Below are 27,139 nucleotides of genomic sequence, written 5' to 3'. Positions count from 1 at the left end.
CTCATGACCGGGCACCCTCTAGGGTTCGGATCAGCCAACTTCGCAAGGAGCGTGCCCACTTTATCTCGCTCCTCATGCACTTTCACAGCATACAATTTATAATCATAGCACCGCAATCTCTCCGTCTCAGTCGCCACCGCCTCCTTAGCCTGCAACAATCGGTCTCGCAACTCCGGCCTCTCGGGTCTCTGCCGTTCCACCCCTCTCAGCACTTCCTCCGCCTTCGCGAGGTCATTCAGCACTGTTCCTCTCACGGTCAGAAACCGTCCCATACACACCCCCCTCACCACCACTTTCATCGCATCCCATTCAATCGCTCTAGTCGCTGTCGACCCAGCATTAGCCGCAAAATAGCTGTCAATGCCCTGCCGAACCGTGTCACAGAACGCCGGGTCATCCAGCGTCTCCGGACGAAGTCGCCACGTAGGGACTGCCGATCTCGCCAGCTGCCATTGCATAGAGAGCAATAGGGGGTTATGGTCCGAAATGGTCCTGGACAAATACTCTGAGTGAGTCACCACATTCGCGAGTGACTCGCAACACAGCACCGAGTCCAGTCCAACATGCAGATCATGCAGCGCGGAGAAGTAAGAGTAATCTCGGGTTTCGGGGTGTTGCGCCCTCCAGACATCCACCAAGCCCCACCTCTCCTGCCAGTCCCGCCTATGGGTCGCAAGTCTGCGCACTGGGGAGTCCACTAAAGGCGGGTGCGACCTGTCCAACAGCACATCAGAAATGGAGTTAAAATCCCCCGCCAGCAATACAGGGCCCGCCAAATAATACGCCAGTGAGCGCGATAAACCCTCAAAGAAATGTGCTTGATCAGCGTTAGGGGCATAAATGTTACACAGCACCACCTCCCGACCATATAGCCGTCCTTCCACTACCACATACCGACCCTCCGGATCTATTCTCTGACTCGTGACTTGGAATGGCGTGCCCGCTCTGATCCATATCAACACCCCTCTGGCGAATGCCGAGTAAGTCGTGCCAAACACCTGACCTCGCCACCTCCTCTGTAACGCCCCACATTCCTGCTGCGTCAGGTGAGTCTCCTGAAGCATCGCTATCTGAATGCCCCGCCTCACCAAGTAGGCATGCACCTTGTGGCGCTTAACCATAGTACGAATACCCCGGACATTCCATGTGACACATTTCAGGTTAGGTAACGTCCCCATAGAGCATCAATCCCAACAGTGGCGCATGCCAATAAATGTGACCCGCAGTGCAGCAATTGTACAACCCCTTCAAAACATGTCCCTCAACTCCCACCAACCCCCTCCCCAGGACAGAGCCTAATAACCCAGCTTCAGCCCCGTTCCAAACCTTAAACACCCAACACATCACACTAACCTGTGGTCGTCACCACAGAAGACCTTAAGGGTCTGATGAAGGCTGTGGAACCCCAGACCAGGACGACAGAGCAACCACCCCGCGCCTGTAGCCCCACACTGCTAATGCAGCCCCATTCCTGGCAGTCCAATAGGAGTCAGGAGCGTCCACGCCGCCAGGCCTCACAAAATGTTCAGCGGCCACAATCCTCACCCATTAAAAATGCCATCTGATGTCTGTGGGGTGACCTCCGGCCCCTGCACTCCCCCCACCTCAGAGTCATCATCACCGGTCTTCTCCCCTTCTCCTTCCGAAGCCGAGCCTCTGGAAGCGTCCTCTCGCTGCGATCCCGTGATGCTCGCCGTGGCCTCCAACGCACTCTGTCGGCCAACATTTGCGCCTCTCGCTCGGCCCGTTGGCGCCTATTCCGGGAGCGGATGCGCTGTGACTTCCTGACCTTGACCGGTTGTTGACGATCCCTTGCGGGCCTGTGTGCACGATCGGTCCCCGCACGATACAGTTCCAGCCAAGACCATGCTTCATCGGGTGTTTGGAAAAAGTGAGTCCTGTCATCAACGATGATCCACAGCTTGGCCGGAAAAAGCAAGGAGTATTGAATCCCTTCCTCTCTCAGCTCTTTCTTCACTGACAGAAAGGAAGCCCTGCCCCGCTGCACCTCCTGCGTGTAGTCCGGAAAAATTGTCACCTTGCTGTTATCCACCTGGAAGGGCCCTTGGGATCTCGCCCTTTGGATCAGCAGATCCCGATCTTTGTAGTGCAGCAGTTTGACCACCATCGGTCGGGGCGGTCTGCCCTCCAGGGGCGGCTTGGCGGGCACCCTGTGCGCTCTCTCCAGCGAGAAGAAGGGGGACAGGCCCTCCGGCGCCACCACTGTCCGAAACCAGTCCTCCATGTAGGCCACTGCGTCACCTTTCTCGATTTTCTCCGGAAGCCCCACCACCCGCACGTTGTTCCGTCGGTTGCGTCCTTCCGCGTCCTCCGCTCGACGCTCCAGGATCGCCAGACGGCGAATAACGTCCTCAAGTTTATGTTCTGCAGTGACCACGGCTGGTTTCAGCTCCTGGAGCAATTGTTCGTTGGATTTCACTCTGTCAGAGCTTGGCGTGGTCCGCTCTCAGCAGGCCAAGCCCCGTCGCCACCTGCGCTATGTCCTGGCGCAGTTCTTCCTTTGTAGCAGTGATAGCGGCCAATATCGCATCAAGGCGGAGATTCAGCCTCTGTTCCTGTGACGAGGGCCCTGTCGTGAAACCGTCGTCTGCCTCTTCTGACCTCCTGCCTCCCCGCTCCGGCAGTGCGGCGACTCCAGCTCCCTGCGCGGCCATCTTGAGCGCGGGAATCCCTCCGCCCCAAAAGCCCCCACTGAAGACGGCCGGTGGCGGCAGCTCCCCCTGTCGTTCCGATCCTGGGCCCACCCGGTGTCGCCCAACGAGATAACCGATCAAGCGCAGCTCTCCTACCTCCAGGTCAAGCGGGACCATGCGGGGCCAGCCGTCCTTCGTCCACTCTCAGCTGTCAGTCTCCGGTCCAGAGGTCGCAAGCCCTTCCGAAGAGGCGGGCAGCCGGAAGTTCGTGTTCCCGGGTAGACCGAGCCCTCCGCCCCCGGTAGCACCGACCCTCGTGGGTCTCAGCTAGGGTGACCAGGTGTCCCCGTTGTGCCAGGACGGGCCCTGTGGTAACCTGTTGTTTCAGCAAATTCCAAAATATTCAGCTCATGCCCCCTTATTTGGAGAGGGTCGAACAAAAATGGTGGGGGGTGTATTTTATGCTTCACAAAGCAGGGATAGTCAGCTGTTTCTCCAAGAAAGCAAGTCAATCAAACGGTGAAATTCGGGGCAAAGAATGGCAGTCTCCGTGTGTTGCTACTGCATGTCCCGTAAATCTCTCCTGGAGAGCGTTCCCATCACCTGAGGTAAAGACGTAGCCCTCCTTGCAATTTCGTGAAATGACCCTAATTGGGCTGTAAAGTACTGGCCACCCTAGTCACAGCGCGCTTCAGGGTCTAAAGACCGCGGTGCCGGTCCGGCGCACCCTTGCCGTCTACCGGGTGGGCCCACCTCCGGCGGCCAATCCTCCAGCCGCCTCCCGGCCTGCCCGCTCCCCGGACTGACCAAGCGCCGCGGGCGGCCGCTCCTCCAGCGCCCTGACAACTCGCTGCTCTTCTCTGTGCCTCAGCGGCCCCCGCTGCGGTGCACTCAGCGGCCGGGCGGCCCCGCAGCACCTCCGTCCGCTCAGCGCGAGCTCAGGTCCAGCGCTCCAGGGGAGCAGGTGGGGGAGGGGCGCCGCTACCTCCAGTTCACCGTGCCGACCTCTGCCGCCGCTCAGGACCTGCACCCACCGTCCGCTCCTCGGCTGACCGCCTCGCGAGGGTCCTCCAGGTGCCTCCAACCGGCCCCGCACCTCTCTCTGCTCAGCTCCCGGAGCTTCACTCCGTCAGCGCCGCCATCTTGCCTTCTTGGGCCAGCGAAGCCGATCCGGTCGCCAGGTCTGTCCCCACGCGGCGCTCAGGGTCCCGACGGGGGCCAGACGTTCCCCTCCAGGTCAGCGACCCTCCAGGACCTCAGTCTCAGCCGCCAGGTGTCACGGGGCTGTGTTTCGCAGGAGAAAAAACGGGACTCGGCGCGGAGCAACTCGCTCACGCAGCCATCCCGGTCGGCGTCGAAACCACCAACTCTTAATCTGTTCCAGACTTGACCCTGCCTAACCCTAAAACAACTTTGATTGGCCAAATCAACTGCTTTAGGACTTCAGCCCATATCTGCCACTTACTAGTAGATATTACTGATGCTGTGTTTAAGCACGTTTCACTATTCTTTCTTTTTGTTTACAAATTTTCCCTGAGACCAGGAGGTCTTTCTATTGAGCAGTAGGACAGAGCGGGTCAATGGGCACCTAATGCACAGTTGATGAAAGTAACCATGTATACAATTCTGTTCTATTTGATGGCAAGGTCTTTATATATGGTTTCTGAAATGCTATGCTGTCCTGCGTAGGTTGATGAAAATACTAAACTATTTGGAAAAAGAAAAATAATCAAAAAAGTACTGTAATCTGCTATAAAATAAAAAGCAACTATAATTGGTCAACGACTAAAGGTTAACCCATGAAAAGTAGGGGGCACAAGTTATTAAAGCAATGCATAAGCCATAACATTTGGTGTCCCCATTGTAAACTGTGTTGGGTTAAACAAGAAAGGGTGGTATTTGGCAGACAAATACAGTTTTCAGCCAGCATAAGACCCTGTCAAATTGTATTATCATGAGATCTAACCCTACAAAACTAGGGGGATACCAAATATTATAATACATATAGGCCTCTATATCTGGTATCCCCTCGAGGAACTAAATGTGAAAGTTTCAGAAAATAAATAAGAAAATGTGAAAGGATACTGTAATCTGCTATCTAATAAAAGTCAACTTCAGGTTGTCAATGGCTAAAGGGTAGTGGGTAAAAGATATTACGCCAATGCATAAGTCGCAATATTTGGTATCCCCATAGGAAAAGATGTTGGAGAACAGAAGGAAGGGTGCTGTTTGGCTAAAAAATACTGTGTAAACACACATCCAACATAAGAACATGTTAAATTGTGTTCTGGTGAGTTCTAACCAAAGAAACTTCGAGGGATATCAAATATTATAGCCTAAAAGGGCCATTATATTTGGTATCCCCAAAAGAACCAGAACTTCAGTTGGTCAATGGCTAAAAGGTAACGCATGAAAAATAGGGGATACCAGATATTACAGCAATGCATAAGCAGTAATATTTGGTATCCCCTTAGTAAAAGATGTTTGGAAACACAAGGAAAGGTGGTATTTGGCCGAAAAATACTGTGCTCACACAGTCAACATAGGCCCATGTCAAATTGTAATCTGCTAAGCTCTAACCTTAGATACCTAGGGGATACCTAATAGTATAGCTCTTTTGGGCTATTATACTTGGTATCTCCCAAAGGAACTGGATGTGAAACCTTGCGGAATTAAATCAAAAATACCAAAAAAAATACTGTAATCTGCTATCAAATAAAAGGCAACTTTAGTTGGTCAATGGCTAAAAGGTGACCCTTGAAAAGTAGGGAATATGAGATTTTACCGAATTTATGAGCCGTAATATTTGGTATACCCATAGAAAGAGAAACTGGAAAACAAACAAGGGTTCCAGTTGACAGAAAAATATGTGCTCAACCGCACAACATAAAACCATGTCAAATTCTGGTAAGTTCTAACCCTAGAACAATAGTGGATACCAATATTGCATTTGGTATCCCAAAAGGAAACTGAAGTAAAACCTTATGGAATTATATAAAAATGTGAAAGATTTTGTATAGCAGACACAGGTCTGCTACAAAACAAAAAAAGGCAACTTCATCAGGTGAACAGCTAAAAGGTAACCCTTGAAAAGTAGGTGATACCAGATCTTACAGCAAGGCATAAGTCATAATATGTGATATTCCCCATAACAAAAGATGTTGTAAATCACAAGGAAGGGTGCTGTTTAACAAAATACTGAGTTCACCCAGCCAACATAAGATAACATCAAATGTTATCCTGGTAAATTCTAACTCTAGAAACCTAGAGGGATACCAAATATTATATTCCATATGGGCGATTATTTTTGGTATCCCCAAAAGTGACTGATTTCATTCCACAAGCTTTCACATCCAAAAGGTAAAAAGATAGTTTAATTTGGTATCAAATAAAACCCAACTTCAGTTGGCCAGTGGCCAAAAGGTTCCCAGTGAAAAGTAGGGGATGCCAGACACAGCAATGCATACACAGTAATATTTGGTATCCCCATTGAAAGAGAAAGTGGAAAACACAACAATATGTTCCTACCCACACAACATAAAACCATGCCAAATTGTAGCCGGATATCCAAATAGTACAACAATGCAAAGGCCAGAATATATGTGATATCCCCACAGTAAAAGATTTTAGAAAACACAAGGAAGGGTGCTATTTGGCAGAAAAATACTTTGTCCGCCCAGCCAACAGAATGCCATGTCTTCAATCCTGGTAAGTTCTAACCTTAGAAACATAGGGGATACCAAATATTATAGCCCTTATGAGACATTATATTTGGTATACCGAAAGGACGCCGATGTGAATGCTTGTGGAATTAAATCAAAAATGTGGAGATACTGTAGTCTGCTATTAAATAAAAGGCAACTTGAATTGCTCAGTAGCTAAAAAGGTAACCGTTGAAAAGTAGGGGAATTCCACATTTTACAGCAATGCAGGACCCGTACGTAATATGTGGTATCCCCATAGTAAAATATGCTGGAAAACAAAGGAAAAGGGTGCTATTTGGTAGGAAAATACTGTGTTCACCTAGCCAACAGAAGGCCATGGCAAAATGAATCCCGGTAAGCTCTAACCCAAGATAGCCCATATGAAACATTATATTTGGTATCCCCTAAAGGAACTGAATGTAAAAACTTGTGGAATGAAATAAAAATGTGACAAGATATTGTAGTCTGCTGTTAAATGAAAAGCAACTTGAATTGTTCAGTAGCTAAAAGGTAACCCTTGAAAAGTAGGGATGACAACTATTACAGCAATGCAGAACCCCTACGTAATATGTGGTATATCCACAGTAAATGATGTTAGAAAACACAAGGAGGGGAACTATTTAGTAGGATAATACTGTGTTCACCCAGCCAACAGAAGGCCACTTGAAATAGAATCCTGGTAAACTCTAAGCTGAGAAACATAGGGGATTCCAAATATTATAGCCCACAAGAGGCATTATATTTGATATTCCCAAGAGGAACAGGATGTAAAAGCTTGTGGAATGAGATCAAAAATGGGAAAATATACTGTAGCCTACGATCAAATATAAGGCAACTTGAATTGTTCAGTGGCTTAAAAAGTAGTGGATACCAAATATTACAGCAATGCATGAGCGGTAATATATTGTATCTCCTTAGGAAATGATGTTGGAAAACTCAAGCAAGGATTCTATTTCAGAAAAATTAATGTGCTTGTCCAGCCAACATTGTAATGTCGAATTGTATACCGATAAGTTCTAGCTCTAGAACAATAGGGGGGTACGAAGTATACTCCAGAGGAACCAGATGTGAAAGCTTGTGGAATTAAATCAAAATTGCAAATCAAAACTGCAAACTTCTGACAAATGAAAGGCCAATTAAACAGGTCAGTGGCTAAAAGGAAACCTTTTAAAAGTGAGGACTAAGATATATCAATGTGTGAATAATTAGGTTTAGTATCCCCATACAAAAAGATATTTGAAAAACACAAATATTGGATACAGATTGTAAGAAAAAAATATTGTGTTTGCTTAACCAATATGTACATATCCTGTTACTTACCCATTTTAAATACATGTTTTCAAAATGTGAAATACAAAATGCTATAGAACAAGGGGAGCATGTGCTGTAACCAGTGGCACCCTAGGGCTTATCCACCACCAAAACCAAACAACACGCTGTTTCAAGGATATTTTTTGATTTTCAGTCTTTTATTTGAAAATGTTTCCTTGACTTTAGCATGCCCTTCACTTGGCACCTAAAGCAACCACCTAGTATACCTATGTCTATAACTATAAACCCTAACAGTAACTTTTAGGTGTTAAACTGAAGCTTGTGCTGCAGGTGCTGGAAAGTCTGGATTCTCTGTGGGTTGTTGACTATTGCACTATTGATTCCTATACATCACTTTTAGTGTTACTAAACTGGCTAGCCTACTCTTTTTAGCCACAAAAGCACTTTGCTTGCTACAATTGTTCAGCCATACTGCCAATCTTAAAAGAGAAACTACAAGCTCCAAAATGCTCGCTGTAGGCTAAAAAGCGAAGACTGACATCTCTCGTAATATAGAGCCACTTGACACTGGAGTTGCAACAGAAAAAATATATAGTTTAGTTATGCTCACTATTCTGAAACAGCCAAAAGTTGGCATGCAAAACTGTATTTGTGTGAAGTGCCCTATATTAAATTGTAAAAATCTTGCTTCCTTTTAATAATCATAGTAGGAAATGACCATACTTTGTGCGGTGTCTCTCCAGATTTTTTCCATATCTGCTTTGCTGGCTTTAGAACTCTGTGCAATTTACCCCTTCTAGTAGAGGTTCTGTGCGCCCTTTTAGATGTGGTTAATTTGGCTTATTCCTCATTGGAACATTTAACTTGCCTGAAAGTGCCTAATAAATGGTGTCGAAATTGAACACAGTGTCTAGAAAGTTAATGCCACTAGAAGACTGCAGGACCTATAGTGCCATCAACTAAAGTGGCAATGCAAACATGGCTTCAGGCCCACCCAGTATATCCTCATTGCTGCACTGTAAAACCTTTGGTTCATTCTTTCAACATGACCTTTTTGACTGGTGAAATCATTCCTTTTAAATATAAAAACATAACCTCTACATAGGCCTTGTAGCCCACAAGGCAGGGTGCATGATATACAAAAGTAGGACAGTAGAAATTTAAAATTAACATGCCTTTATAGTGACTATAAAGCAAAAGATATTTTCACTGTAAGAAGGCACTTGCAATCCCAAACAGAATCACTGCGAAGCCATAGTAAAAAAAAAAAAAAAATTGGCATTTCCGGTTAGGGTCCAGCTAGAAAAATGATGAAAACTATTTTAATAGTCATTAAACCCCAACTCATTGATGTGAAGTCATATTTTTAATGAATATCAGTGAAAGGTCTATTTTAGAAAGATACCAGTTTTCCCAGCTTGATACTGCTGGGGGCTAATTTGCATTCACTAAAAACCAGAGACACAGCTAGGACTTAGTCACGATGAATGCTACAAAAACTATTCCAAGTGCAGGTACAATGGCTTGGGTGTTGTGAGGTGTTTTTCTCTTCCCCAGGGAGACCAGTGTGGTGGACGCAGGAACTTACCCTAGTTGGTGCCAGGTATAAATAAGGATCCTCCAGACGCCCTTTTTAGAACACTTTATGAGCCTGTGGAAGAAGAGTAGAGGAATGGACCTCCTGTCTGTAACCATAGAGGAGCCTTGAAGGATTGGACTACCCTCAAGAACGCCACCCGCAAACACCACCAGCTGATCCGCACCACCAAAAGGACAACATTCAAAGAATGACTGGACAAAAACACCCACAACTGCAAGGAACTCTTCAGCACCGTCAAAGAGTTCTCCAACCCCAACGCCGGAAACAACTACATCACACCCTCGCAGGACCTCTGCGACTCACTCGCCACCTTCTTCCACCGCAAGATCGCCGACATACACAACAGCTTCGGCGCACAGACCACGCACCGAACCAACGCCCCCCACCACCACCACCCTCTGCAACTGGACCGCGGTCAGCACTGAAGCCACCACCCGCACGATGAACACCATCCACTCCGGATCACCAACCGACCCCTGCCCCCACCACGTCTTCAACAAGGCCGACTCAGTCATTGCACCCCAACTCCGGGACATCAACAACATCTCCTTCAACACCGCCACCTTCCCGGAGAGCTGGAAGCATGCCGAGCTCAGCGCCCTCCTGAAGAAACCAACAGCGGAGTCCACCGACCTCAAGAGCTTCCGCCCCATCTCGCTCCTCCCCTTTCCTGCCAAAGTCATCGAGAAGACCGTCAACAAACAGCTTGCTGCCTTCCTCGAGACAAACGGATCCCTCAACCCTTCGCAGTCCGGCTTCCGAGCCAACCACAGCACCGAGACCCCCCTAATCGCAGCCACCGATGACATCAGATCCCTGCTCGACAGCGGGGAAACAGCGGCCCTCATCCTCCTGGACCTCTATGCAGCATTCGACACGGTCTGCCACCGCACCCTAGCACAGCGTCTCAGCAACATCGGAATCCAAGAGAAGGCACTGGAGTGGATCATCTCGTTCCTTGCCGGAAGAACCCAGAGAGACCGCCTCCCCCCGTTCAGATCCGAGGCCACCGAAGTCATCTGCGGTGTACGACAAGGATCCTCACTCAGCCCCACCCTCTTCAATGTCTACATGAGCCCCCTTGCAGCCATCGCATGCCAACACAACCTTAACATCATCTCCTACGCCGACACCCAGTTGATCCTCTCCCTCACCAACGACCCCGCCACCGCCAGAGCCAGCCTACACGAAGGGATGAAAGAAGTCGCCGAGTGGATGAAGAACAGCAGCCTGAAACTGAACTCAGACAAGACGGAAGTCCTCATCCTGGGATCATCGCCCTGTGCCTGGGACGACTCCTGGTGGCCCCCTGCCCTGGGCACCACCCCCAAGCCAACGGACCACGCACGAAACCTGGGCTTCATCCTGGACTTCTCCCTCTCGATGACCAGACAAGTCAACGCCGTATCGTCATCGTGCTTCAACACCCTGCGCATGCTCCGCAAGATCTTCCGATGGATCCCCACCGAAACCAGGAAGACAGTCACCCAGGCACTCATCACCAGCCGACTGGACTACGGGAACACCCTCCATGCAGGAACCACTGCCAAACTACAGAAAAGACTCCAGCGCATACAGAACGCCTCCGCACGACTCATCCTGGACATCCTTCGCCGCAGCCACATCTCTACCCACTGGGAGACCTGCACTGGCTCCCCGTCAACCAGAGGATCACGTTCAGACTCCTCACCCCGCACACAAGGCTCTCCACGACATAGGCCCGAAGTACCTCAACAGCCGCCTCACTTTCTACACACCCACCCGCCAGCTACGATCAGCCAGCCTCGCCCTCGCCGCCATACCACGCATTCGCAGAGCCACGGGTGGAGGAAGATCCTTCTCCTACCTGGCGGCCAAGACATGGAACTCCCTCCCCATCCACCTACGGCTGACCCAGGACTACCTCTCCTTCAGGAAACAACTCAAGACCTGGCTTTTTGAGCAGTAACGAACCACTCCCCCCCCCCCCCCCAGCGCCTTGAGACCCTACTGGGTGAGTAGCGTGCTATACAAATTGTTGATTGATTGATTGATTGATTGATTGATTGACCTACAACCCCAGAAAGTGGACTCCAAGGGCCTGATTACGAGTTTGGCAGACAAGTTACACCATCACAAAAATGACAGATATCCAGTTTACCATATTACGGGTTCCATTATATACAATGGGAAAGACAGAGGAAGTCGGAGTGGGAGAAGTGAGACGGACTGTCACCCAACGCAGAGCTGAGCCGAGCCGAGGAGCAGCGTAGAGATACGAGCCGCTGCTGCCAGCCAACGTGACCTCAGGAGGGAGCCTCAGAGGGGGCCCGGCTGAGGCAGTCATCCCGCAGTGAGTAGAGAGTGTGCGCGACCGCCATTAGGAGCGGCTCGAAGTGAGTGCCCTTCCTCTGCGAAAATCCTGGCGGGGGCCCGGCGGCACTGAGATCTACCAAGTTCTCCGGAGATCTGCTTGAGACAGGTGAGCCCCCCGGCCTGGCTGGGTGCAACGGAGCCTGGTCGGGGGGCGTGCATGGATGGCCGAATTCATGTGCTGCTCTGCTTGGGCCTCTGGCACCTGATGACTCCTGAATCTCCTTGTCTTTACTCAAATTTTTGGGCGAGGAAACTTTCATGCATTCGCTTTCATTGTCCGATTTTTTAACCTCAGGAGGTGCCTGTGTTAAGTGCTCTCTTCCTGCTCCCTGACTGAATTGTTGACCATCAGCGCGAGGGGGCCTGCCTCTGTGCTCCGCTCATTCTCCTGTTGTGTGCAAGGACGCGCTGCCATTGTGCCTCTCCTCCTCCTCTGAACATTTTTTGAACTCCGCGCACAGTAGCGCGTTCATGGTTTTTGCTCCTGAAAATTATACCGCATGGACTCTGCAGTGAATTCCTTTCTTTAGCGTGGAGAAGCGCTGTTGGCAAGGTTTCATTTTTATTTAATTTTTATTTCTTTCACTGCTGGTGAAAGAGACTGAAGATTATTGTTTCCTCACCTTTTACTAGGAGTCAGCGCAGAAAAGAAACTGTTTCGGTCTCCTTTTGTGCTTGGCTGCGCCGGTAATATTTGGTTTTTGAGTGCCCGCACTTTCTTGCCACTATCACTGCCATCACCGCCGGGGCTGCAAGGAGGAGCTGGACTGGACTACAAGACCCAGGCTCCTTTGCGGCACCCAGCTACCGCCGCAGCTGATCACGCATGCCTGGAGGTGCCTCAAAAGCTCCACAGGGATCCCGCAGAGCAGGACGCGCCCGGACCAAGAGCAGGCCTGTCTGAGCACGTCCGAGACCGCCCGAGGCTGGGCTGGGCCCACTCTCTGTCATCTACCACAGGAGGGGAAGCCTGTGCCCAATGAGGTACCGCTCTAATTCTTTCTATTGGGTACGGGGACTAAGTGCAAAATGGCCAATTGTCTCCTCCCTGATGTAGTCCTGCTTTTAGGTGTTAAGAGGGGTGGTGGGAACCCTGGACGCCTTTCTGAAACGAGCGGAGTCGGTACTCACACATGAAATTCGGATTACGGAGAAAAGACTCTCTTTGGGCATGTAGATCTTCATTAGGCGGCATAAGGCGGGCGAAGTCACCATTAAACGACTGCACAGATACTGATGCTTTGTCTATGCATGAGGACCTGGGCTCCACGACCTGTTCTAGTGGTCAGGAGGGCTTTTCATCATCTCCCCAAGTGGTACACCTATTGAGCCCCGTAAATGGCACAGATACAGGCAAGGGCATGGCCCAGACAAATGCAAGGATGCCGGGAGAAGTCTTAAGTGGAAAGGACAGTCGGACTGTAGTCTCTTTGCCGTTTTCCTCATCCATTGTGGTAACCAGTCCTATTAGACAAACAGAAACTACGTCAAGACAAATGGCCACGAGATCCAAAAAACATACACGGGAAAGCCCGGGGAAGAACGGGAAGACATCTCCACTAGTAAATAATGTAAAGGAATCCCCAGTTAAGCGTGCTAGGAGGGTTATTGAAAAAAAAAAAATAATAGGCAGAAGCCTAGAGCTAAACCCCTCGCTGCCAAATGCCCAAATCAAGATCTTGCGGTTGAGACGGAACTCCAAGGGCCGCCAGAGAACTTCAAACAACAATGCCCAAATGCCATCCTGCCCGCAGATGTTGGAAATGAAGACCAGTGGAAAAGACTGGAAACAATGGCGATTGTTTTCCTGGACCTTTTATTAAGTAAATTGTCATTAATGGAGGAGAAACTTTTATAGCTGGAAATGCCTAAAAGTATACCATCCAACCTGCTGGTTACAAGAAGGTGTCACTGTATTCAGTCTGTGCAACCTTTGAGGGATCCCCCTGTAACAGAGGGGGTAGAACGCACAAAAAAGATGCTTAAGGTAGCTCAAACAGATTGTGGAACTAGTCATCATAAGCAGGTTGACAATATGAGCAGAACCGCAAACCAAGTAAATTATGTTTTCCACCCCAATGCAGTAGTAACATGACCCAGGATAAATGGAAGATACTCGGATAAAGGGGTTGACCGAAGGCGGGAGGAGGGGCTAGATAAGGCACAGAGGGGTGGCCGAAAAAGCCTAGAGGAAGTATCGACTGTACCCAACCCAAAGGAAAAGTAATTAGAGCACCACATCTCAACCCTGGAGAGCCACCAGTAATAGATCTGCCACCAGAAAGTTGCCCCTATACAGTGGTCTTGACAGGAGTCCCAGGACACAAACATGAGCAGGAGGAGACGGTCACCCAGCTTATTAATAAAGTGGCTCATTAGTTGTCCAAATATGCTAGATTTAATATTAAAAATCACAGACACATTCTGATGGCCAGGAGGGTGTCCTGGCTTGGTAAGTCGAGGAAAGTATTCCCAGGAGACTGTAGTATCGTTACACTTAGACACCCGGAGTTGGCAAGGGAGCTCTTTGGGCATGCAAATGGTTTATTTACTTTAGAATCTTGTATTAAACCATTACCTTTGGGCTTCTTCTATAGACCAGGGCTCAGTACTGACTGAATACAGAGTAACCTTCGCTGAGAGGAAGGGAGCGTGACTGTGCAGTGGCAGCTACTAACGTTTTTGCGCCACTTAGAGACCTGAATGATATTGACTGACTAATTCCCAGGGAGGAGGGTGGTAGTCTGAGCGATATTCACTCAGCACAGAGGTGGTAGAAACGAGGGCGGAGTCACATGGAAGAACACCTGTAATACCCCCAATGGAAACCAGGGACTCCAACTCGCAGAAATATAAACCACCCGGGCAAATCAGCCACCAGAGGGGTCACTATTACACCCGTAACGGATACAGGCATAAGACATGGTGGAGACCTGAAAATGATCTCATGGAACGCAGCAGGATTATCTAATAAACTTGGGATACACAATGGCTTACCTAAGTGAGACAGTTTAACATAATCTGTCTACAGGAAACGTGGGAGGCAGAGAAAACTTGTTTTATTGAAGGATATAAAACCTTTGCGTGTGCCAATGCCTGATCTAACAGAGCTGTAGTAATCATGTGACAACCTCCCAATGCCTGCTCTATTGTATTGAATTGTATCGGAGAGTGATATTTTATGTACGTTTGGTTTTATATATGCTTTTATGATTAGTTCTCAAATCGAATAAAGTTATTTATTGATTGATTGATATACAATGGAATATAACAGAACTCGTAATACAGCGTACCGGATATCTGTCACTATAGTGATGGAATAACCTGTCCGCCAAACTCATAATCAAGCCCCCAAGTGTCAGTTGTCTGAACTGTGTAGCTATAGGGCCACAACTAGCTGCAAGAGGACTTTTTCAGGAAGTCATGAAGTGTCCATATGACCAGTAACAACTGTCCAGGACTTGGAACCTGCTGATGGCCCCTGCTGGAGTGAGTCTTGACTTCCAAGTGTTGTTTCACAGGTCCTAGAAACATGGGTGGTGCCTAACTGCACTTGTAATACCACCTCTGAAAAGCTAGGGCTTACAAACTTTTTGGATTTACAGACCTCTAGAGAACCAAAATGAAGTAACCCAGTCTATCCACCCAAGGCACAGCCTTGCTGATTTGAAGAAAGGAGTTTCTCCCAATCAGAGCTTCTCCGCAGCAGCAAACCAGTGGGACCTGTGCAATATGGTACCCTATCTCATGGAACACATCGTCAGATACAGCTTGGTGACTTGAACCACTGAAGGATTTTGACTTCAATTTCACAGACGGAGTCCCATGGTAAAATTCTGTTGTGACCATAGACTATCATTGGTGTGTAATCAGTTTCGGTGCCATTATCACTTTATTCTTAAAAAATTCACATATTTGGTACTACTTAATGGATTATTCTTGTTTTGAAGTAATTTTACTTATTAAATTGTACTCAATGTTCCTACATAGGTTCGTGATTTTTAAAACTTGGGTGTTTGGACTTTATTACTGTTCGGACACTGAATAGATAGGTCAAACATTGCCCTAAGTTATGTCTGTCTGCACCACTGCTATCAGGGTGTCTAACTCCGGTTAATTAGTGACTTTGGAGGTGCACCCTCTATTCAGTTGTGATTATTCCTTGAGATGGGCAGTTGTCCACCCCAAATATTAATCCATTTTCTTACAATCATTGAAGAAATTGAAATTTATAAAGGAATTCTTTGTGTGCTTCTTGTTTTAGGTTTATATGTCAAAAGGAAAAAATACATATTTGTATTGCTTTTTTAATCAGCATGGACACAAAAATATAGGGCAAGCTGGTAAAACAGCAACGAGGTTGTATGAACCTAACCAAACATGCACTGTTATTCAGCTAACTGTGCAAGTTACGTTTGTCAGTAACTTCTACTAACATTCGGTATACAAAAACCCAAACACGTTATTTTCCCGTTTTAATATCTCGCCTATTCTCATTGCCTTTTTTAATCTTCACCCTTTAATCTTGCCTTTGTTTCTATTCTCTTCCCCTCGTGTTTATTTCATTATAATTCCATATGCTCAAGTAAAACTATTCCTTGCTTTCAACTATGTATATTAACTAAATTGTCCTTCATATCAAGTTTCATTCTTTGTATTTATCGCGCTTTCTATCTGTCTTTACAAGTGCAGCAGTGACCCGCTGCAATATTAGACAGGTTCCAGGTGATATATAGGCAGAGCGGAGATTGGCATCCAGTTGAATCATGCATCCCTTAACTCAGCCCCTGGAAAGATCGGCTGCTTCTGTCTGAACCTGACAGGGCAGAATTTAATTTACAAATAGTGCTGAAGAGCATGGGATACATGATACGATACGAATATTCGATATTACACAGCACCGGCAATCTGGAGGCGAGTCAGCATGACTGCTCAGACAGAATTCTGACATCAAGCATCCTTTTTACTCCAAGTGAAAATCCAGGTATGCGCCTGCTCAGATATGCATTCTTCACAAGCCTCTCTCACTTTTACATCAAAGGAAGTTCTCAACTCCAATGGGGGCCTCCCGGCTCCTCTGCTCAATTTAAAGGACATCACAGCACAAATGATATCTAGCACTGGAATGATAGTCAGAACTGCCTGGGTGAATGGTAGTAGTTTTATCCGCCTCATAATGATAAAAGGCTGAATCAACCCAAACAAGATTCAAAACTATGATCAGCATATTACTCAAATATCTCTACAGAGCCCCTCAACCCACTGTGTTAGTTATTATCTGGTAAAGCTTCCCTCCTATGCCAGGACTTCGGCTGCTGCCATCCTGTTTCTAGAGACTAGCTATTTGTACAGTTGCAGGTAGGTCTCTGGGCACAACGTATGGGCTGACCCCATACCCTGACCTCATTTAAAATAGTTTAAAATGCCCACCTAAAAGTTCTACGTCAGTACTCTTTGTATTTTCTGCACATAGTTTGTTCTTCAGTTGTATTGCTCAATTGTGGCCCACACACCCAAATATGTACAACATGGTTGTTTCTCACTGTCCACTGGTACACTCTGCTAGTCTGTTTGATACACCTTAAACAAGCACTACACAATTGTTGCTGAAGCAGACATTCTTAACACATGGCTAGGAAAAAAGAAATGTACAGAAAATGCCATAAATAAACAAAAGACTAGGGGGACATGTAACAGGGGCAGTGGCCATGAAGTGAAAAACAAAGCGAAAGGTGTGACAAATAAAGCCAATACCCCACTAAAAAGCAATTATTTCCAAATGGCAGAAAACCCCCCCAATTTAAATGGTCGGCCTGTTTGCAGCCCATAGATGAAACACAGTATAGCAACAATGGGGCGACCCTGTGTCCCTCAGACCCTGGGTATGTATGCGTTAGGCTACAATGGTTCTGTCGGGGCTACAATGGTTCTGTCGGGGAGACCACAATTGCTTTGAAGAAAAAACAATTTAAAAAGTACCTGTTGAATAAGTATGACAAGTATAGCATTTACATTGGTTAAATCATGAAAAGCAAAGCAAATAACATTGGAACGCATATCAGATGACGTTGGAAAACAGAATAAAGCAGAACACCTATTAGTATATGCTTGCAAAAGACTCTTCTTTTATATCCATTAAAGCTTGAATCAATATTCACAAATAATCAGAAGGCTGTCAATACAGGATATACTGACAACGGTGACGTGATATGGTGACATTAAGTGCTCAGTGATAGTGGTTCAGTGCATATATACAAGGTGATAGTATGTACAATTTGTTATACCGGGAACTAGAAAGCGGTCAGAATGACGGTAGGCAATATCTCTGGTAGACAGCAGGTAAGCTTATGGATTTAAAAAACAGAGATTTGATTGATCTGAACCATATATATTCATCCACCTTTTGACCCTGACAGAGCGTTATTAGCGTTACTAGAATGTCGTGGCGGGTCTTCTACAGGACAAGTGGGAGAGTTGACAGCCCGAAAAGTGGGATGACTCACTGAGGCATCCCTTGCTGGGTGGAAGCCGTCAGAGGATCTGCACACGTCAGATAAGCTCAGGGAGTAAAGATTACTTCATAAAGTACAGGCCCTAACACGATGTGGTATTTAATTCCAGAATGTGGAGGAACCAGAGTAAATGAGGTCCCTCACGGGGCCAGGCATCAGTCCTGAATAGGAGTGTTCAATTCAAAAGTGCTCGGCTTTAGCACTCAGACATTGTCCCTAACTCCACCAATCTGGCCAGTAGCACAGAGTTTTTAATTTCCTTTACAAGGCTGCTTTCAAATTGTCTGCCTGTCTCCTGATTATATATCTTGCCTATGGAAGGTGCCAGAGCCACACGTGTGAACATCTTCTGTTGAGCATAGGTTTCTACTGTCTCTGGTGGTCACTGATGGGTGCAATTATGCAGTTGCACAACCACTGACCTGAACTGGATCTTGACCGGCCGCATAAAAGGAGCATGGGTGTGCTAGTCAGATTAAAGCAGATCACTCTTCCGAGTCCTGACTGCACCAGAAAACCAAGTGCTGCCAGATGAGGGTGTTAACCTTCGAGTGGCAGGCCGGCTAGTGGCAGGTAGCAAGATGGCCAAATTACGGTGGTTGTAAAGTGATAACTGAGCCTTACCCCCTCGAAGAGCAATAGGCTAACAGGCAAGGCAGTTGGAGCAGGATTGGATCTGCCAGCCAGGCAAAAACTGAATTGGTTTTCTACAACATGCAACTGATGACATCCTGGAAGATAAGTCACTTCTGCTAAGCACAGTTTTGCACTTATTCACAAGGCTATGAACACCTACGTCAATGACAAAGACCGGCTGCATCAACCATATTCACACTGAGAATTAGACATGGTTTATTAGTCTGACATAGAAAGATGAATTGTTTCAAAGAACAACACTGAAAATAAGTCCAATCTTTTTAAATAACCTTTCACTGTTGTATGCATTATGCCAAATATAGGGGGATGTCTGATGAATCTGAAATACCTAATAATAGTAGGCTAGATAGCTAAAAACCTTTAACAAGGTAATATGAAAATTAGTCCAGATTGCCAACCTTTTGAAAAAGATTTAAAAAAAATAAGTATTGCCTGGGTCATTTAAGTGACTTTATGGTTTGATATTGTATGCGGTCACAGAGTCCTCGCTACAAGTAACTGCTATATCAGGTAGTCTTAGCTTACCTCTAGCTGTGTCACTTTGGTCTCTTCTTTGCAATGCAGTTCAAGAACATATTCCCACTTTTCCTTCAAACAGACTCTATAACGCTGACATTTTTCCTAAAAAGAAAAAAAACATTAGATTTGCAACGCTATAAAGATATTGTGCAAATATAATTCAGAGGTTGAGATACAGACTTGTCCTTTAATAAAATTGTTGTAGTCCTTTACTGACCACGGAAAATATCCAAAAGGTACATAAGGATGCCAAAAATGACATCATTGCTCTCGAGCACACAATACACATTTTAGTCCAAAATCAGTAATAAAACCATCAATGGTGTCCCATTTCTTCTTTATTCAAATTGATTCCCTCAAGTCTTTCATTTGTTCCACTTTTACCAGTTAGCCTTCAAGTCACAGGTTAGCCAGTTGACCAGGAGGTCTCGTTAGACTTCATGAGGTCAAATAATCATACAATATGACAATATTACTCCATCCCTTAAGACAGCATAAAACCTTCAACAATTAAAATTACCATGATCTGAATATTCATGCAACGTGTCATCCTATATTATAATTAGTAATAGATTCTAAAACGAACAATCATTCTTCATGCTTACTTCCATGCTTACTTCAGTGTGTATGCGGTCACACAAATGTAACGTAATCACAACTAATAAACCACATCATGCCACACCAAGTGAAGATGTCTCTCAAAAATTCTAAAGAACAAACACATTTGCCTCAATCTTACTGGGGCTACCCTCTCCACTTCCTTAACTGAAACCAGCTTCGTTTATAAGTGCAAAACAGGAATTGTCCAGCCTTATGTATGTTCCTAAACAGAAAAGTTTCAAAATGTCCCTTATATGCTAAGGAATCCACGCAGATCTAAATCACCAAAATAAACCGAAATACACAGACCTAATTCACCGCTACCTATTCTTTAACAAACCATCCAGGGGGCGTGGCTTGGACAGCAATGGAGAGAGTTGCCTAAATCCAGGGCTCCGCTAATCCCAGGGATTACAGTGAGACGATAGCGCGACTCCCGCAAGCAAAACGCAGCTTCAACTAGATCAGACTAAATCGGAACCTCTGGAGAGCAGATGGGCCTAAACCACATCGAACAACAAGAACGACAGAGCCTGTAAAGTTGAGCTGAAGGAGTGGACCCCAAGAGAAAAGAGGAGACCAAAATGGCGGCTGCGGTCTAAGTGGGTGAGACGGTGATCCAACAAGAGCACAAAAGTGAGGACCACGGCGTTATCGAAGAGCCACTACGAGGTCAGTGCTGGACACCCCCTACCCCGGGTGGCATACCCCACAACAGACACTCCGCAAAGGGTCTTACCGGTACAGCAACAGCAGTCAGTAATCAAAAAAGAAGGCACTGCAGGGAGCAGCCATCTTGGGGCGGGCAAGACGAGAAGGAGCTCAACAATAACTGCGGTGGACAGGAGAGCTAAGCAGAAGCCCACACTAGCCAGACTTATGGTACCAGCAGCGCGATTCTAACAGGAAGAAAACAGTAAGGCAAGTCACCGCGATAGCGCTCAGTGGAGACCCAGAGGAAAGTTCGAAACCGAAAGCAATACAGGGACGCCGCCATCTTGAACAGACCCACCCCTGGAGGGCACGGCGCCAGTGCTGACGATAACAATATCCAAAGCGCTCGCAAACTAAACATAACAAAGGCGCCCAATGGAGTCAGCACTCCTGCATAATACCAAGCAGAGAAGGCAGCAAAATCGAGAGAGGAGCATGTAGACCAGCCATCTTGCAGACAAACCAGAGAATAAGTGAACCCACCCTGAAGAGAGCGGCGCCAATACGAGGTCAGTCACCCCGCGTGGCCTACCCCACCACCAAAACTCAGCGGAAGCCACACCGATACTGTAGCAGTGGCCAGAAATCGAAACCAAAAGGCATAGTGGGGGGCAGCCATCATGGGGTGGGCAAGAAGAGAAAGAGCTCAACATTAACCGTCGGGAATAAGAGAGTAAAGCAGTAGCCCGCGCTAGCCAAACTCGAGGTACTAGCAGCGCGATTCAAACAAGAAGGAAACAGAAAGGTAAGTGGAGACCCTGGGGAAAGTGCGAAACCGAAAGCAATACAAGAGCCCTGCCATCTTGAACAGACCCACCCTGGAGAGCACAGAGCCAGTGCTGACGAGAACAATAACTAAAGCGCTTGCAAACGAAATACAACAAAGGCACATAATAGAGCCAGCACTCACGCACAAGACCAAGCAAAGGATGCAGTTTCCGCCAGATCCGCCATCTTGCAGATAAACCCGAGAATAAGGCATCGCAGGCGGCAGCGACCCCCGTGCGATAACAGAGAAGAACGTTTCGTGCACACACACACAAAGAGAATTGGTAGCAGAAGTTTGACTCATTGAGCGCCCCTCCAACATCCAGCTCAACTGGAAGTCACCGAGCGGTAGATATCGCAGACGGAGGGGGTAGCGGGGAAAATAAGTGCGCCTCACAAAAATGATCAGACGGTGCCAGACTGAACCACTCTTGACCGTGCCAACAAAGAAGTCTAGTCACGGAAGAGAACACGCACGAAGGGGGCAAAGCACACAAAAAGAAAGATGGACAAAGGTGCCCAGAGCAAATAAGAAGCTCCAAACTGAGTCTACCACAACCAAGAACATATACAAGAACAAATTGGCAGAAGAACAACGAGCCACAAAACGTTCGCCTACGAGGGCAAGAAGCCCATTCAGCACCACAAGACTGCGACAAGAGATTCAAAACCCTGCGAGCAAAGAGGGGCCTAACAAAAATGGCCGGCAATGAAGGGAAACTAGCCCAACAGCTGAAAAAAACAAAGCCTGAAGGACTCTCGGAATCACCCATAAAACAAAAATCGGACATCAGGGGCACATTGGACAGCATATTAAAAAAAATGGCTGAAGTCCACGACCTGGCAAAAACTACAAAAAAGACCACAGACGCAATCCAACTCGAACCAGCTGCTGTCAGAGCAGACATCCACACAGCGAATGGCAGGTTATCTGAGGTCGACCAGAGAGTCAGCGACAGAGGACAGGTCACAGCTCACAGGAAAGGCGATCGGCACCATTGCTAAGGCGACCACTGAACTCCGTAAACAAGCAGCAGAGTTTGAGGACCATAACAGGAAAGGAAATATAAGAATTCTGGGAGTGCCAGAAGGGGAGGAAGATAAAGCCGGCTCGTGTGTGTCACTCATTCAGAACCTCATCCCCAATCTGACAAATCTCAAATTCGAAAACCCCTTCGAGCTGGACAAAGCTTACAGAGTCCCAGCCTTCAGATAATCCAACGATAATATGCAAACTACTACGCTCACACCAAACTGACGCCATCTTTGGGGTAGCAAGGAAGAACCATAACCTGCAGTGGAACGGACACAAAATTATCCTCACACAGGACTAATCGAAGACCACTGTAGACATCAGGAAAGGTTTTCTAGCCCAAAGAGAAGCTAAGGAAAGAACAGCACCTTCTCCTTCGCTGGCCCAACCAGATTCAGAATAAACAACAAAGGAGTCACGCTAACCTTGGAAGACCCAGCGGAACTGTCACGATACCTAATGGGTCCAGCCGTACAGGTAATGGAGATGACAACCCCGCAAAGCAAGAGGAGCGCCTCACCAGACCTCTCGACAAACTAGGTTAGACCCACAAGAAGCTAATGGAGAACATCTCAGAACGTAACCAAAAGCCAAGAACTAGGACCACACGACCCATAAGGAATAAAAGGTTACGACCACCACAACACCTCTATACACTAACGGAAAGGAAAATCTACCTCATGAGCTTCCCATGACTGCAACCATTGCACAACACACATGACCTCATGGAAAGCCCGTTGTATACACAGTATGGCATAGACTTCGACACCAGTGGATAGAGAAGAAATGGCCGATGGATAGGTCAGGTAGCCTGCTCACCGGCAGTAAGCAAAAAACGGGGTGTCATCACCCTGATAAACAGTAAATCCAAGATAACTATTGAGAAAGAACAGTATGACGATGACGGGAGACTACTGATCACCAAGCTGAAAAGAGGTGAAGAAACCATACTGGTTACAAACATTTACGCACCAAACACAGATGACAACATACTGGGAGGGGGTAACGAGAGAACTAGAGGAGTGCAAGCCGAACGACATGACTGTGTTGGCAGGTGACTTCAACCTAGCTCTAGACCTCACCCTAGACAGACAATCAAGGTCACAAGCCTGACCCCCCAGCTTCCCACAAGATTCTAAAGAACATATGTAACCGATTAAACCTAGAAGATCTATGGCACCTACAACACCCCAATACCAGAGATTACACCTTCTACTCTAACCCTCACAACTCCTACAGTAGAATAGACTACATCCTCATCACAGGCTCTCACACACACACACACACACACCTGATAGAACACACAGAAATTGCGGCAAAAACAATCTCTGACCACTCTTGCACCAGCCTACATCTAACGGGTCGACACAACTAGCACATCACACGTAGATGTGCGATTCAACAACATAACCATGGCAAAAAAGGAGGACAAAAACAGAATTGAGAAAGCAATTAAGGACTACATCAAAGAAAACGACACACCAGACATAGATCCAAAAGGCCTGTGGGACGCCCTTAAGGCGATCAGAGGCACGCTAATAGAAATCAAGGCCAGAAGGGACAGAGAAAGAAAAGCACAGCTAGACCAGCTAGGAAAGGACATCAAATAACTAGAAATTAAGCACTTTGGGGACACCTCGAACATAGCCGCCGTGGTAGAGCTCACAGGAAAAAAGTACGAATTCAATAGGATTCTGAGCAATCAAGTTGGCTTATGGATAAGAAAATATAAACAAATCAACCTCTGTGAGGCTAATAAAGCAGGAAAACCCTAACGTCATATCTCAAACACAAATAATGGCAACACTGTACCTGTAGGGAGAGGTGTGGCGCCGCGGCCAGGGCGACTGACGCTGGAATCTGGGGATCAGGGTTCGATCCCCGGCTCCGGCGGCAGGTTAGCCCAGCACCATGTGACTCTGGGCAATAGCTCGCTTAATCTTCCCGACGGCCCCCAGCGCCTAGAGACCCTTACGGGTGATTGTGCGCTTTACAAATGTGGATTATTATTATTATTATTATTACCTCTACAATCACAGATGCAAACAACAAGACACACACCCGGAACAAAGATACCCTACACAAAAAAGCCGACAATCTGGACAAGGAGGGCTGCTCAGCCTACTTAGACAGACTAAACCTACCCAAGATAATGAAAGAGGAAGCTAGGGCACTAGGCCATGACACAAAAACTAACGAATTCACTACAGCTATTAAGGCACTAAAAGACAACAAAGCCCCAGGACTAGATGGATATACAGTGCCCTTCTACAAAACCTTCCAAACCAGTTACTTCCGGTCTTGAATAAAGTCTTCAACCACTGCGGAAGGGAGGGGGTTGTAACAGAATCTATGTCACAAGCCAAATTAATCGTCATACCCAAAGAAGGCAAAAACCCACAATGGCCAAAAACTACCGCCCCATCTCACTAATAAACTTAGACTGCAAGTTATACGCCAAAATACTAGCCACAAGACTAAACAAAGTGCTCCCACAGCCGATCGGGAATACACAGCTAGGCTACCTGAAAACACGCATGTCTCATGACAACACAAGACTCCTCTGCCAGGTCATAGAGCACTCCTCTAAAACATAACTCGGCGGTTGCAATTACGCTAAATGCAGAAAAGGCCTTTGACAGAGTATCCCGGCATTTCCTAGAGAAAATTATGCAAGCACACAGCCTAGGAGATGGCTTCACGCAGAAAGTCATGGCACTGTACAAAAGCCCTAAAGTACAGATAGCTATTAACGGTGCAACATCGGCCCAATTTAACTTCCAGAGGGGGACGAGACAAGGATGCCCGCTATCCCCGCTGCTGTTCCTACTTGCACTTGAACCCCTGATTAGGGACACCCTAGCTAACAGAAATATAGCGGGCGTAACCATTAACACCACAGCCAAACTTGCAGCCTACGCGGATGACTTACTCATAATAACGGAGGACCCCGTTCACTCCATACCAGCACTCATGCACACTATTGAAATGTACGCTAAACACTCGGGATACAAACTCAACAGAGACAAATCAGAATGCATGCCCCTCAACATACACACAACCAGAGAGGTAATAGGAACCTCAGGGTTGGCTTGGCAACCTGGGTTTGTCAAATATCTAGGTATCCAATTTGGGAAAAGCCTACAAATGACTCTAGAACAGAATGAGAAAACTACCCTGGAATAGATCATAGGGCTACTGGAAACCTGGTCGCCCAAATTTATCACCTGGTGGGGCAGAATAGATACAGTAAAGATGATGATCACTACCATAGTAAACTACCTAGCAGGTTTGCTCCCCCCTGGCTCTCACGGATGATTTCCACAGAAAGATAGACCAAATGTTAAACAAATTTATATGGTGAGACAAGAAACCTAGAATTAGCCTCCCAAAACTAAGACTAGAGAAAAAGCTAGGTGGTCTCAATGTGGCGGACCTGAGAACCTTCCAGGCAGCCTTCATAGCCAGACAAGGTATGCACTGGGTACTTACGAAACAGCCATACCCACCAACCTGGCTCTCTACAGAGAAAGCCATCCTAAATAATGCAGACCCTCTAACTCTCCTCACCGCCAACAAACAGGCACAAAAGAACAACCTGATCTTTCAAGATCACTAGGCACGCGCTGCTCCAAGTAGACCAGAAGAAACACTGGGAAACACGTTAGGCAAACCCCAATATTAAATACAGAGGGACATGCAGATATGGAGAAAGCTTGGACTCTCATACCCAGCCCAGTTGGAAGATGAGGGGTTGCCCCACACCTTCAACAGCCTGAAAACACGACACAACCTCCCCGACATGGAACTATACAATTTCTTAGCAATCAAAACAGCCCTAACAAAATATAAGCTAACCAAGCACAAACCCTCAATCTTTCAGTACATGGAAACCATAAACAAGGCAGTTCACCAGTCTCACACTTGTACAAACTCCTCCGCCCAGTCTCCTCCAAACACAACGCAAAGAACACCAGCTATTGGGAATCACAGCTAGGCTTCAATCTCACTGACAAGAACTACAAAACTTCCGGGCGGCCCCATCAAAAAATATGATATGCCCAGTGCTAGCACAGACTAAATTCTGGTTATTACACCAAGCATACTGGACACCAGCTAGTCTAGCATCGATAGGCCTGAGAGACGACAGCTGCTGGAACTGCGGCACAGAAAGGGGAGACCTCGCACACCTCATCTTTCACTGTAGGAAGGTCAGCAAATTCTGGGGGAAGGTGTTCAGCTTCATCAACAAAGCTCTAGGCTGTACTCTAGAACAAACATTTGCCACAACTACCACACATCACAGCAGACATAGCCACTCAACAGGATAGAAACCTCCTGGACTTCCTCCTGACGACAGCAGTCAAAACAGTGCTAGCCAAATGGAAGGACACCACCAAAGCCACATTCAAGGGGTGGCTGAACTGGGTGAAATTTTTTTAGAGGGGCGGACATCACTGCACTAAGACACACACCAGGGAGGAATACCAACCGAGGGATGTGGTCAACACTAGACAGCTTCCTTAGTCCATACAAACCTCCATAAACAACAGAAGACGCCAGACCAGCTATACGCAACCCAACGAAGATCCGGTTGTCTAACACCAAACAACTTGTGGTAAATAAATAATTAATTACCGGTACTATTTTTGAATACATTAATAATAACAGATAGCTCAATAAATAAGAGGCAGGATCCGAGGAATCTGAGTCTAACAAGCTTTAATCAGGCATAAGGGAAGGGACAGGAT

The 27,139-nt window shown here is 46.9% G+C and overlaps 1 protein-coding gene across 1 annotated transcript in view; it reads right to left on the bottom strand.

The window, feature by feature from the left end:
- Positions 1 to 27,139, bottom strand: part of LOC144753940 (E3 ubiquitin-protein ligase TRIM11-like) — a 277,392-nt gene that overhangs the window by 173,661 nt on the left and 76,592 nt on the right. Inside the window, exon 2 of the mRNA XM_078641467.1 lies at positions 19,280 to 19,375. Coding sequence (XP_078497593.1) covers positions 19,280 to 19,375 — 96 coding nt within the window. The remainder of the gene's footprint in view (positions 1 to 19,279; positions 19,376 to 27,139) is intronic.

The sequence above is a fragment of the Lissotriton helveticus genome, chromosome 5_1 (genome assembly GCF_964261635.1).
Source record: "Lissotriton helveticus chromosome 5_1, aLisHel1.1, whole genome shotgun sequence".
Lineage (NCBI taxonomy): Eukaryota > Metazoa > Chordata > Amphibia > Caudata > Salamandridae > Lissotriton > Lissotriton helveticus.
This window is presented reverse-complemented; position numbering and strand designations above follow the sequence as displayed.